Below are 15,289 nucleotides of genomic sequence, written 5' to 3'. Positions count from 1 at the left end.
ATGCAAATGTTATGCATTAATGAGCTGAATTGAAATCAGGCCATGAGAGAAAGATACTATATATTTTTTTTTATATATACTTACTCTATATGCCATTGTCTTCAAAAATAGGAACAGTGACAATATAATCTTTACTGTTTCCCCAAACTAATACTTATTTCTTTCTTTAAATTCCAATTTAACCCCTTGCTATAAAAATAAGCCTCTGCTGATCCTATCTGCATACTTTCCATTTCAGACATATATTTTTAATTTTTACTTAATCTTGACCTACAGTTTGATTTTTTAATCATCTGTCAGGATCTATTATTGCTTGTTTAGTTCTCCATTGCTACATTTCTAATTTTATGCCTGAATAATTTTTCAAAATGTCATTTACTTTAAAATGTAATTTATATCTTTCTATTTGGCATTTTCTGCAAATCTTACTTTTATTTCCCCAAGGAGTATTAAATTTCAATTAATAACATAAAACTGAAAATGCACCTCAATAATATTAACAAAAAAAATGCATTCTTAGCAGCAGCAGCAGCAGTGCTTCACATGGCATATTATCTATCACTTACAGGCACAATTCTACCATCAGGAGCAAGGCAGCAATCTTGTTGATGTAGCTTCAGATATATATGTGAGGATATAGTATTAAATATCAAAACTCTGGCTTTGTCAGTAATTGAAGCAGATTTTTTTCCAAAGAAATATAAGAGACATGTGTAAAGTAGCAGAGTGTCAACTTCACTGAGACTGTTTAAAACAGATTGACAATTTAAAATGATTAATTTTGAGCTTTTTGACAGCAGCAGAAAGAAGCCTGTTAAGTATAAAATAAGTTAGTCACAGGACCTCGAAAAGTGATTTCTGTTCTAGGCAAGTGAGATGCAATGATTCATGTAAAGAACCTCATCAAAATTTAATTAATTTGATAAATTCTTCTTGTAACTTTCTATTAAGGATGAGCCAAGCTCTGGGATGGATCCTAAGTCAAAACGGCATCTCTGGAAGATCATTTCAGAAGAAGTCCAGAATAAATGTTCTGTCATCCTCACTTCTCACAGGTAAATTGGGTGTGGAACTTTAGAGTCAGATGACAGATGAGAGGAAGTAATCCTGTGTAACATATACTGAGAGTGAATTCCACAATTGGATTAAAGTATTTTATGTTCATAGTCAAAAGAGGAAGTCAAGAGGATTTTCTGGTGAGATCCCAGCTCTTGTGGGGGGATACGGCCTAGCAATCCATTAAAAAATAAAATTTCCATAACTTTTGACCCTCTTAACTCAATCATTCCTCTCTATTGCCCTATCACATAAAATTTAGCATGTTTTGGCTTAGTTTGCAAGGCCTTTTATTATCCAACCTCATCTAACTTTCCTATCAATCAATCTGAGTGGTTCCACATACACTCCCTGCCCTTTCCTATCACCATGCCCTGTCTTTGCTGTGCCTTCTACTAGAGTTGGTCTTTACACAAAATCTTTCCAAATTCTAATCTTACTAATCCTTTCAGAACTAGTCCACAAGCCTCCTCCATAAAGTAGACCCTGCCAATCAACTAAGTAAAAAAGCTACTAAAGCTTTTGTCTGTGCCTTTCTTATAAGATTGGCCTTGTATTAAGTTTATCCTTTCATTATAAAGATCATATAGTAGAAAAAGAACTAGATATGTTTAGAACTGAGACTTATTTATATCCTATATACTAACCTTGCCCCCAAGCACAGTATATGTTCTGAAGCCAATCACTGATTTTCCATTAACTTTTGTGTTTAAGTGGACAGGGTGATACCTAATATCTCAAGATGATACCTAAGATCTCCTCCAGTATCATAGTCCATGAAGTCAGAATTATATAATCAAGTACAGGTTAACTGGTTATAAATACAAAAACATAAAAGCCAACTGAGGGACTTCCCTGGTGGCCCAGTGGTTAAGACTCTGTGCTTCCATTGCAGGGGACACAGGTTCACTCTCTGGTCAGGGAACTAAGATCTTGCATGCTGTAGGGTGTGGCCAAAATAAATAAATAAATAAAAAGTCATCTGAATATTGAGTATAAGGCATAATGAAAACAACTTAGTATTATTTTGGAAATATTTCTTACAAAATGTAGGTCTTAAGTCAAAGCTTGAAAGAGCTTGAAAGAAATACTGTTTGATAGAGCAGCAATCCAGGTGAGAAAGATGTCCTCAAGTTTGAAAAGAAACAGTATAATAAACCCTATGCAAAGACATTTACATTATATGTTAAAAGATTTTTTTGTTCTTCAAAGGAAAAGACAGTTTAAGGGACTCAAATATTCAAACAGTATTCCTAAGGTGCCGTAAAGAAAAGAGTTTTAAACTTATGCTTAGGAACTTAAGCCAATTTTCTGTGCCCAGAATGCTGACATGATTCTGCCTTTCAGCATGGAAGAATGTGAGGCTCTCTGTACAAGGTTGGCCATTATGGTGAATGGAAGGTTCCAATGTATTGGATCATTGCAGCACATTAAGAGCAGGTAAAGAACAAATGCATTGTTTAACACACGGTGTAGAGTAATCAATCTACCAGGGCTATACTTGCCTTCAAAGATTATCTCAGCAGCCTATCCTACAATGTGTAGTAAAACTGGAATGGAGAAGCTAACCATTGATTCACTTTGAAGTTAAATAATAGTACTGAGGATTGAATGTTTTTTAATTAATAACCCCCAAACCTAGAAGGCCTAAAAGCTAATAATAATGATAATATAATAATGATATGATTATTATTCCCCAACCAAAATACTCTCAAGAGTTAACTCTAACAAATTAGATCTTGACAAGTACATGAAGGCATTGATTTTTGTCTAGTATGTTCATTTGTCATTTGCATAGGCTTTCAGTAAGCTATTTAACATTTTTACTACATTTAAAACCTTTTAACCAAAAATACATTGGGAAGATGTACATAAATATCATACTATCAAATTAAAAATAAATTAATATATTTGCCAGAGTACATATGCATTTATACATATCCATGTTAATCTTCAAACACCATGACATTCCTTTATATCTTTATCTGTACAACAGTTTGACTTTCTTATAAAGCAAAGTTGATCAAGATACGAAAAAAGAATGAAAAAGAACTCATATGTTATTCTCAGAGAGTCTGCTGTGACTTGTTTACAAACACTACTCTGATGCAAAAGTATAAATTATAAAAGTTAGCAGTTATATTGGTTTATTATTTATTTTTAAAACCCCAATGATTTTAATCTTTATAGTTGATACCAAATCTTCAATAACTTGCCTATCAAGACCTTCTTTGCTTTAAATTACAAAGTGTTTAGCCCCAAAATTGACATCAATTCCTGGTGGCTTAGATGGTAGAGAATCTGCCTGCAATGTAGAAGACCCAGGTTCGATCCCTGGGTTGGGAGGATCCCATGGAGAACAGAATGGCTACCCACTCTAGTATGCTTGCCTGGAGAATTCTATGGACAGAGGAGCCTGATGGCCTACAGTCCATGGGGTCACAAAGAGTCAGACACAACTGAAGGACGGAAGACACACCAATTCATGAATGCCAAAGAAAGCCAAGACTTTACGTTTCATTTCTAATGCAGCTTTTGTCCAAAGGATTGACTTTATATAGTGGTAGAAATAAAAAGTCATAGCAGTGCACTATTTCCAGTTTGCAACATGCCCTGGACTTTTTATTGCAAAGTGATACTCTTTGTATAGGAAAAGGGCCTATAATTGTCAGCTTGGGTCCTGTTTCATTATCTAGAATTTCAGAAGAGCTATTTCAGTAAAACATAACTCATATTATGTTTTGCACTTCTTTCTAGGTTTGGGCGAGGATTTACTGTCAAGGTTCACGTGAAGAATGCCAGAGTGAGCATGGAGGCCCTCACAAGGTTCATGCAGCTGCACTTTCCAAAAACATACTTAAAAGTAAGTAAGAGATTGACTGGTTTTGATAGTTGTAATAGGGTAGTGGATGTTTGTCATTTTCAAGTTGACCATACCTTTATTATTCATCTTAATATATTTATTAGTTCAAGATGGTTAAGATATTCTGAAGCATACTTAGTATGAACAAATAAAATCTTTGAATTAAGTTATATATTTTTGTAGCTGCTTAAGAATATCATAATCCTTTTACATACCATTATTTCTTCCTCACAAAGGCTTTATGACTGTATTGTATTAGTTTTCAGGTTGGATTCTATTCTTAAGTAGTTTATTGGTTATATATGTTAGAGAAGTGAGGGATGACAGATACATATGACCAACGGCTTTTCTTCTTAGAAAAAAAAAATTACAGAGTTCCTGTCTGTATGTCACAGGTAGAAGAGATTATCTCCTTTGCTTTCCTCATTTGAAAAATAAGCCCACAAAGTTTTGAGGAGAATCACTTGGAAACCAAGTTCTCAATCACACACTACCTGAAATATGACTCAATTAATTTAATCTTACATATGTGTATTAACAGAATGGGCACACACAGATGTATACACACAAATCTCACATAATATACATTTAAATGCACTTGACAAAAAAGTTATCATTATATCATCTCTGATGTGCAGGTAATTTGTACAAGATGATTATAGCAAATAATTGTTTTAAAACGAAAATCAGGTGTGGAATGATGAAAAGAAATGAGAAGATTTGGACTAAGATCCAGCTCTACCTGTGTGATTCCAGCAAGAGATTTAAAGTCTCTAAGCCTCATATTCCTATTTTATAAATACTTTTGATATCTACTTCACAAGACTGGTGTGAGAACTAAATGATAAAATGTCCACAAAGATGCTTCATGAACTGTCAGGCACCATATTAACATAAAGTGATTCTGGAAAGCCAAATGGGGAGCGTTTTTAAAAACAATTCTTTTATCTGTACAAAATACTTTTGTCTCAACCTCTGAAACCTCAACTAAGTTTTCCAGGAAGAAATAGCTTTTACAATGCTTATCAAGGACCATTTTCTATCATCTAAATTAAAATCAAATTTAAAATCAAAGAATGCTTTATGTTTGCACAAATTGCATTGGTCATAGTGCCTTTTCTTTCAGTGAACTTGAGATTGTATTTGTCCTGGTCTGTTCCTCATGGGACTAGAGCTTACAAGACAAGTGCAGTGATGATAAAAGTTTGATGTCTTCCTATGTAGACCATTCTTTACAAGTGTATGATGGCTTCCAGATCTCTAAAAGGGAGATAGCAAAACAATAATTTGAAAGTAAAAATAAGTAAGATGGCCTGACTGCAGTGACAGGTGTGATGTAAATACAAATCAATGAGAGGGGCTAGACAGTAAGCAAAGGTGTGAGAAGAGGGGTTTCCAGTAAGTAACAATCTTGATCTGACCCATATAGGTTACAGGGGTTGATTATGGAGTTAAAAAACATCCTGACTAAACTAGTATTTAGGAAAGATTATTCTAGATACTTTGTGCTAAAACATATGGGTGTATATGGTTTCTAGGCTTCTGAAGAGGCTGTTGCAATAACTCAGATATGGAATGATAAACATCAAGTTAATAATATTGATGGTGCACATAGAGAGGAATGGTTACATTTGAGAGTTATTTTAAAGGGAAAAATAAATGGGACATGATAACTGATAAAATATTCAGAAAAGCAAGATGTTAAAGATACTCCAAGGAAATAAGAATAGAGTACTAAAGAAACTCCAGTACTTTGGCCACCTCATGCGAAGAGTTGATTCATTGGAAAAGACCCTGATACTGGGAGGGACTGGGGGCAGGAGGAGAAGGGGACGACAGAGGATGAGATAGCTGGATGGCATCACTGACTCGATGGACATGAGTCTGAGTGAACTCTGGGAGTTGGTGATGGACAGGGAGGCCTGGTGTGCTGTGATTCATGGGGTTGCAAAGAGTCGGACATGACTGAGCGACTGATCTGATCCGATCTAATGGACTAAATAAATTGAAAAGACTTTTAGAGTTAAGAAAGAATGTAGCATTATTTGAATGAGATTTACCCTAGACAATGCTTTTGAAATCTGCCAACTTTAGCCAATATAAATTGAAGAACTAATCCTTAGCCTTTTAGAACAATTCTAACTAAAACAAAACAAATTTTTAAAAGTTATCTCTGAAAAAGCTTATTGTACTTATTGTAATCTGACATCAGCAATATCATTCCACAATATTTTTTCTAGGCATAGTCACTTTCTAAGTACACATGAATGTAGAATGTTTTAGAATTTTTATTAGCTTTTTAATTTGTTTTCTCTCAGACATTCACAAAACTTATCTCTTCTTAGAAAGCTTTAGTTTCCAAACATACATGTTATTTTTCCGATTGAGCTATTTCAAATCCTAAAAGATGATGCTGTGAAAGTGCTGCACTCAATATGACAGGAAATCTGGAATACTCAGCAGTGGTCACAGGACTGTAAAAGGTCAGTTTTCAGTCCCAACCCAAAGAAAAGCAATGCCAATGAATGCTCAAACTACTGGACAATTGCACTCACCTCACATGCTAGCAAAGTAATGCCCCAAATTCTCTGAGCCGGGCTTCAACAGTACATGAACCGTGAACTTCCAGATGTTCAATCTGGTTTTAGAAAAGGCAGAGGAACAAGAGATCAAATTGTCAACATCTGCTGCATCATCAAAAAAGCAATAGAGTTCCAGAAAAACATCTACTTTTGCTTCATTGACTATGCCAAATCCTTTGACTGTGTGGATCACAACAAACTCTGGAAAATTCTGAAAGAGATGGGAATACCAGACCACCTGACCTGTCTCCTGAGAAATCTGTATGAATGTCAAGAAGCAACAGTTAGAACTGGACATGGAACAACAGACTGGTTCCAAATTGGGAAAGGATTACATCAAGGCTGTATACTCTCACCCTGCTTATTTAACTTATATGCAGAGTACATCATGCAAAATGCCAGACTGGATGAAACACAAGCTGAAATCAAGATTGCCAGGAGAAATATCAATAATATTTGATATTTCACCTCAGATATGCAGATGACACCACCCTTATGGCAGAAAGCGAAGAATTAAAGAGCCTCTTGCTGAAAGTGAAAGAGGAGAGTGAAAAAGTTGGCTTAAAGCTCAACATTCAGGAAACTAACATCATGGCACCTGGTCCCATCACTTCATGGCAAATAGATGTGGAAACAGTGGCAGAATTTATTTTAGGGGGCTCCAAAATCACTGCAGATGGTAACAGCAGCCATGAAATTAAAAGGGCTTGCTCCTTGGAAGAAAAGCTATGAACAAGCTAGACGGCATATTAAAAAGCAAAGACATTACTTTGCCAACAAAGATTCGTCTAGTCAAGGCTATGGTTTTTCTAGTAGTCATGTATGGATGTGAAAGTTGGACTCTAAAGAAAGCTGAGGACCAAAGAATTGATACTTTTGAACTGTGGTGTTGGAGAAGACTCTTGAGAGTCCCTTGGACTGCAAGGAGATCCAAATAGTCCATCCTAAAGGAAATCAGTCCTGAATATTTATTGGAAGGACTGATGCTGAAGCTGAAACTCCAATACGTTGGCCACCTGATGCGAAGAGCTGACTCATTGGAAAAAACCCTGATGCTGGGAAAGATTGAGGGCAGGAGGAGAAGGGGACGACAGAGGGTGAGATGGCTGGATGGCATCACTGACTCGATGGACGTGAGTCTGAGTGAACTCCAGGAGTTAGTGATAGACAGGGAGGCCTGGCGTACTGCAGTCCATGGGGTTGCAAAGAGTCGGACATGACTGAGCGACTGAACTGAACTGATCATTTCCAGAGGAATGAATTTCAGTGTGTTTCTTAGCTCTTTGTCAAGTTATGTCTAGTCTACTCAGTATTATCTGACATTGAGGAGTGATTTTTTTTTCCCCTTTGGTTCCCACAGGATCAGCACCTCAGCATGTTAGAATATCATGTGCCAGTCACTGCAGGAGGAGTAGCAAATATTTTTGATCTGCTGGAGGCCAACAAGACTGCTTTAAATATCACAAATTTCTTAGTGAGTCAGACTACTCTGGAAGAGGTAAGCTGGATACCATGGACCATGTACACAGTGTCACATTAATACATTCTGATTATTTATTTAAAAAAAATTAATTGTACATAATTACTTCTTTTTAATGACCTTCAATTTATTTTTAATTGAAGTAATATCTAATCTTATACCTGAAAAACTTAGCTTAATTTATTTATAAGTGCATTTTGGAATGTTATTAAAAAATATGAAGAGTTAACTAATTTTAATGGAGAAAAAAATTTTTTTCCTTCTCTAAGACATCTGTACCCATCGTTTGTCTGTATATGTAAAGCAACAATTATTTTCATCTATAAAACAAATAGCTGTTAACACTTTCCTTCCTTTCTCCTTGGAATGTTTCTTAAATAACATTTCTATTGATTGGCTTCCTAGATTAGGGGAGGATGGGGTTATCTAGTGAGATTTAGATCTGCTAGATTCAGGCAACCAAAATGGTAAATGCAGGATTCTTTTGTTTCATTCAAATCATCTGTCTTAGTTACATTTATATACAGTAACTGGAGGCTTCATGGAGCATCCTCCTCCACCTTTGCACTGTTTTAGTTCTATACAGTTCAACTGACCTGACATACAGAGCATCAGATTGTACCTGTCACTGGAGAGGGCCTGAAAGGGAAGCTAAAGTGGCCTCCAAATCTTGCTGCATCTTACAGAGAGTTTTATTTATGGAGAGTTAAGGCAGTTATGGCTTTGCCAACACAGACTTATCCTTGGACTTGTAACCAATTCCCAGTATCATGTCTCTCAATATTTTCTGGATGAATCTATGACTAATCTATGACTAATAGAATTAATGATTTTAAACAAAGTCATAAAGGTCTGCCTGTTAAATAGCAAGCATAAGAAACATACTGTGACATTTGTATACAAATTTTATTTCCGTGTATTAACTCTTAAAACTAGTGAAATTTCTCTCAACATCATCATGGAAACAATTGATAGGAGCTTGGATTGGGCTCCTTATTTATACTTGAAAGATACTGATGCAGATCAAATAGATGCAAATATGTGGCTATAGGTATTCAATTATAGCTTTGGATTTTATCATTTATTATGATTATAAATGTAGTTATAGGTACTGTTTTCAAACCCCAGTTAAATTTCAGTACCTAAAGGAAGGATTCCTAATGAGAGTTTGTGTGTATATTTGGGTGTGCCCCTATGAAATCTGGGGCTTCCCAAGTGGCACTAGTGGTAAAGAACCCGCCTGCCAGTGCAGGAGTCGTAAGAGACACCACCAGTTTGATCCCTGGATCAGGAGAACCCCCTGGAGGAGGAAATGACAATTCTCTCCAGTATTCTTGCCTGGAAAACTCCATGAACAGAGGAGCCTGGTGGGCTACAGTCCATGGAGTCACAAAGAGTTGGACACAACCGAAGCAACTTAGCAGTATGAAATCTAATTTTCTTTTTCTTTGCTCTCCCATTGTGCACACACCACACATATTCACACCCCTTATTTCTCCCTTTGGTTTACAAGTGCTAATGGCTTCATTTCCCTTGAAAAATCAGGTTTTCATCAACTTTGCCAAAGACCAAAAGTGCTATGAAACTGCCGACACCAGCAGCCAAGGATCCACCGTGAGCATTGACTCCCAAGACGACCAGCTGTAGCCTCAGTACCTCCAGCAAAACCAGTCTCAGCAAGTGGCCCATGACTTCATTTTGGGGAAGAGGCACAGAAGATACAAATTCCTCAAAATATTTAATCTTAAAGTATTACACCGTATTAGAAAGTTGCAACTGTGTAAGACTAGCCAGTAATTATAAATGGAAAGTTTTCTTTCTAAGGTCAGTGAATGTTTTTGCTACTGAATTGAATTCCTATCTGCTTAACACTGTGAGCATGCTAGTGTGTAAGTTGCTGAATCTTATGCAAAGGTGAAACCGCTGAAGATGAATGTCTTAATTTATTACTTTCAATAAAATGACAGCTTAAAAGGCATTGTTATGAGTAGTTGAAAAGTAAGAGTGGAGAAGAAAAGTAAGGGAAAGCATACAAAATAATTTATTTTCAGAAAATAACAGGATGGCTATCATCATGAATACATGAATGTGTTGTGAGGTCTAAAGTGCCAAGGGCCAGATTAATTAACCTTGGCAGTAAGGAGTGGGCACAATGTCTAGAGTGTGTGTGTGTGTTATTTTCAGTACCTGTAAATAGATGGAGACTTTACTGAACCCCCCAAAATGCCTTTCTGCAAGAATGTTATAGAAGGGCAGTTTACCCTGGTGGTAAACAGACTACAATGTATTTCTGCACTGCCTTGCCAATAGTAAGGCTCAGGGCAGAGCAAGAAGCTACTTGCTCTTCAGGGGAAATGGATGTGTCAGCTGGGTGGATAAAAGTCCTGAAAGACAATAGAGAATTAACATGCTGCTGGCAGGCAACACTTTCAAAACTCTTCTAGAAAGCTTCATATTCTGGGTCTTTCTGCAGGAAGCATTCCTGGGGAGGGAAAATGAATATGAAGATAATTTTCAGTTAATTACCCAGCTGACCCAGAATCATATATATGGCCATAGAATAGACTTTGTAATAATGCCAAACTACGTGGCCCCCGGGGAAGGTGCTCTCGATTATGTGTGTGGGGGCGGGGTGTGTGTGTGTGTTTGTGTGTGTGTCTATTTGTCTGTATGAATTGTCAGCTTTAGTGCAACTGTTTCTGTTTTGAAAGTCAATAAAGTCAACATTTAGTAAAAATAATTCATGAAGTCATTTTATTTGTTAGAGAAGAGCCAGAAACTTAAAACTTGGAGTCATATGGATGGCAGTGTCCCATGGGACCTAGCTACCGCTTACTTCTCCACCTTCATCAGTTTCTTTCTCCTCTTCCTCTTTAGGGTGTAGCCACACTGCCCTCTCTGGTTTTTCCAGTACACCAAACTCCTTCCTCTCCCCACACTTCTGTGTGTATTTTAGTATGTCCCCCTGCTTGAAGTGCCCTTCCACCACAATTTGTGCCTAGCTAATGCACTTCAGAAATGCTGTTCTTTCTCAGGGAAACTCCTTTCCCTAATTTTTCAGTTTAACTCCCCAGTCCTAAAACTGTATTCTGTTGTACTTCCTAACTTTCTTTTGACTACGCTAAAGGCTTTGACTGTGTGGATCACAACAAACTGTGGGAAATTGTTAAAGAGAGATGAGACTACCAGATCACCTTACCTGCTGCTTGAGAAACCTATATGCAGGTCAAGAAGCAACAGAGCCAGACATGGAACAATGGATTAGTTCCAAACTGGGAAAGAAGTACATCAAGGCTATATATTGTCACCCTGCTTATTTAATTTCCATGCAGAGTATATCATGTGAAGTGCCAGACTGAATGAATCACAAGCTGGAATCAGGATTGCCAGGAGACATAGCAATAATTCAAATATACAGATAATACCACCTTAATGGCAGAAAGCTAACAGGAACTAAAGAGCCTCTTGAGGAAAGTAAAAGAGTAGAGTGAAAAAGCTGGCTTCAAACTCAACGTTCAAAAAACCAAGATCATGGGATCTGGTCCCATCAGTTCAGTTCAGTCACTCAGTTGTGTCTGACTCTTTGCGACCCCATGAATCGCAGCAAGCCAGGCCTCCCTGTCCATCACCAACACCCGGAGTTCACTCAAACTCATGTGCATCGAGTCGCTGATGCCATCCAGCCATCTCATCCTCTGTCGTCCCCTTTTCCTCCTGCCCCCAATCCCTCCCAGCATCAGAGTCTTTTCCAGTGAGTCAACTCTTCTCATGAGGTGGCCAAAGACTGGAGTTTCAGCTTTAGCATCGTCCCATCACTTAAATGGCAAATAATTGGGGGGCGGGGGGCGGCGCAAATGAAACAGTGGCAGATTTCATTTTCCTGGACTCCAAAAATCACTGTGGATGGTGACTGCAGTCATGAAGTTAAAAGACACTTGCTCCTTGGAAGAAAAGCTATGACAAATCTAGACAGCATATTAAAAAGCAGAGATATCACTTTGCTGACAAAGGTCTATATAGTTAAAGCTATGGTTTTTCCATTAGTCATGTACAGATGTGAGCATTGGACCAAAAAGAAGGCTGAACGCCAAAGAATTGATTCTTTTGAACTGTGGTGTTGGAAAAGACTCTTGAGAGTCCCTTGGACTGCAAGGAGATCAAACCAGCCCATTCTAAAGGAAATCAACCCTGAATACTCGTTGAAAGGACTGATGCAAAAGATGAAGCTCCAGTACTTTGGCCACCTGATGCAAAGAGCAGACTCATTGGAAAAGATCCTGATGTTGGGAAAGATTGTGGGCAGGAGGAGAAGGGGATGACAGAGGATGAGATGGTTGGATGGCATCACCGACTCAATGGACATGAGTTTGAGCAAACTCAGGGAGATAGTGAAGGACAGGGAAGCCTGGCATGCTGCAGTCCATGGGGTCACAAAGAGTCAGATACAACTTAGCAACCAAAAAGCAACAACTTTCTGTTAGAGTGTGCATCCTAATTTGTAATATATCCTGATAAACTAAACTATATATATATATATATACATATATATATATACACATATATATATATGTATATATATATATATATCTATCTTAACAGATGGCAACAGAATTTCTCTTAGGATAGAAAATATCCTTGTTCCATATAATACATAGATAAGCCTTTTGGAGTAGAAAGTGTAATTCTGAGTGTTTTAGGAATCCAAATAAGCAAAAAAATGGTCAGGCTCCATGAAAGAATAAAGGGATTTGTTTACTGTTCATTGTGTTTGTTATTGGGGTGGTTGGTTGCTTGCTTCTGAGCAGTTGTGGGAAGGGAAACACAGGAGGAGGAGAGAAAGGAAGTGGAGAAAGGAGGAACCAGTGATATGACAGAAGGCTGAGTATTGAAGAGACATGAAAGTCCAATGAAAAATTCGATGGTTGAATGGACTTCTAAAATCATGAATATCCAAGCATGTTTTCACATTCATTTGCTGTGCAGCCATGCTGTAGACTGTCCTCCTACTCCCAAATCTTGCTTAAAGTCAGTCCTACTTACAAACACTTTATGTGAATGAGTGTCCAGTGGAAACTGAGGAAGAGATGAGTTAATGTCTTCTTTGAAAGAACCACAGAACAGTGGAGGCTTCATCCCAGAACAGGAGAAGCCAGGCAGCGGGGGAGGCCATGAGTGACAGGGGTCTGCATATGTGCTGAGCGGAGCTTCTGACCCCAGGATGTGGCTCTGGGGGGCTCCAGCCAATCATTCTCAGTAGGCAGACAAGTTCAAACTGGCCTCTGGAAGACAGGGATTGCATTACTGGGTGTTTATGTAGTATTTCTCTCCCTCACTAGACACGAAGCTCTATAGGGACAGGAGATCTACTTAGATCTTCCTGATTTTCCCATCAGAACCTACACCACAATAAATATTTGTAACAATAAATATTTGTTGGTTAAATGGATGAATATATAAATAAATGAGAACAAAGAGAAGCTGGCATGGTTGGTATGGAAACCAGGAGTTTCTATTCTGTTTATGAAATGCAGTGAAGTTTCCCATGAGGTAGTTTACTTACAAAGAAGAAAAAGGAAAGATGACCATAATACATTCCATAATACAGATATTACAGTGAATCCATTAGAATAGGAGGATTTGGGTACCTTCTTTGGAACCAGAATTCCAATGCTTTGCTTTTGTACACTTTTGCACATTTATTTCTTGCCTTTTCGTCTGTAAAGATATGCTGTATAAGAGTTTCACAGCACATTTTTATGTATAAATAAGGGAAATACATTAAGAAACTATTTCAACCCACATCTCTTTGGGGTTCTCTGCAGTAGAGAAAATGTTTTGAGAATTTCCAGTTCTCAGAGGACTGTCTCCACTCTGGATAACCTGTACACAATCTTCTTTTTCATATGAGTCACCTGAATTACCTCTGAGGATGGTGGAAATCTTTGCTTTACCTATAAAACCTGATTTTCATAATACTAAAACTTTTGGGAAAATTATATATACAACTACTTTCTCCAAATATACTATCTGCCTGAACAATTCATTCTTTTCCTCGGAGATGACAGTTCCCTGACAATAGCAAATGCTCTCCTGGGTGCAGGTGAGGAAGGTACATCAGGCTTGCATCTCCTTACCCCAGGGGCCCCTGGGAGCCTACTTGCTTCATTAAGTTTTCAAGTGTAATAACAACAAGGTAAAAGGGAACCGATTCAATGGCATGAGTTTAAGCAAACTCTGAGAGATGGTGAAGGACAGGGAAACCTGGTGTGCTGCAGTCCATGGGGTCACAGAGTCGGACACGAATTAAGGACAGAACAACAAAAGGGAATGATATTATTTCCTCTGGCATCATTTGTGACAGTTAATCCTATCCCTCCCTAGTTATAAACCCAGACTGGTTTTCCACACTTTGCTGAATGAAATGCAAACTCCTTAACTGATCTGCAGAGTGTTTCATAATCCAGCACCACCACAGTCACCTATCTCTTCCTCATGCAGTCTATGCTTGACTTCAATGCATTTCTTGCTGTTTCCTATGATGACAGATCTTTTCTCAGACTTGTGCTACTTTGCTCACACTACTCTTTTTTCTTGAAAGACCTCTTCCCTATTCCCACTTAGCTTTTACCTAGAAACTCCTCTTCTTCACCTTTCTCAAGGGTCTTTTCCTTAAGGAAATCTTTCCAGAGAGCCTCAGGCATGGTTCCACCCTCATTACAAAAGCTGCTCAGGCCTCTGCAGAAGCATTTCCCCCTGCATTATAAGCATCTCTCTACTGTCTCTCTCTTTGCATTACACTCCAGGGTCCTCAAGAATAGTGACCTGTTATTCCTTCCTCATTGTATCCACCACACCCAGCACAGTACTAATGTATGTTGTTCCACAAATCTTTGAAGGACCAATAAAGTCTATTTCAACTGAGAAATATTTTCATAATTTTTGCTCTGTATTTTTCACAATTATGTTTGTTTTAGCTTTATAAGACTAGCTATTATACTTTAATGTTAACTGCTAGGGGAAAATGTGCATGTGACCAAACATTTTACACTTAAATGTTTCTGCATAAAGCACAGTTCATCAAAATGCCGAGCATTGAATATATCATTATTTTATTAATAGTACTGCTTAATGTGGCATTTTCCCAAAGAGTAAAATAAATATTATATTTAAAAGCAAATACTTTTGCCAATATAGAGTTATGTTTAGTCACTCCCATTGCACAAGTGGAAAAACTAAGGTGAAGACACAGAAATAGTTATAAGAACACCAGCTATCAATTACTCAGAATTTGTTATGTGTGAAATACTA

The 15,289-nt window shown here is 37.6% G+C and overlaps 1 protein-coding gene across 1 annotated transcript in view; it reads left to right on the top strand.

Moving 5' to 3' along the window:
* Positions 1–10,721, top strand: part of ABCA12 (ATP binding cassette subfamily A member 12) — a 167,208-nt gene extending 156,487 nt beyond the window's left edge. The window contains 5 exon segments of the mRNA XM_027554070.1: positions 952–1,055; positions 2,404–2,496; positions 3,814–3,919; positions 7,862–7,999; positions 9,527–10,721. Of these exon segments, the coding sequence (XP_027409871.1) occupies positions 952–1,055; positions 2,404–2,496; positions 3,814–3,919; positions 7,862–7,999; positions 9,527–9,628 (543 nt within the window). The 3' untranslated portion in view covers positions 9,629–10,721.
* The last annotated feature ends 4,568 nt before the right edge of the window (positions 10,722–15,289 follow it).

This window comes from Bos indicus x Bos taurus, chromosome 2 (genome assembly GCF_003369695.1).
Source record: "Bos indicus x Bos taurus breed Angus x Brahman F1 hybrid chromosome 2, Bos_hybrid_MaternalHap_v2.0, whole genome shotgun sequence".
In the NCBI taxonomy this organism is placed as follows: Eukaryota; Metazoa; Chordata; class Mammalia; order Artiodactyla; family Bovidae; genus Bos; species Bos indicus x Bos taurus.
Note: the sequence above shows the minus strand (reverse complement) of the source record. Positions and strands in the feature narration are given on the sequence as shown.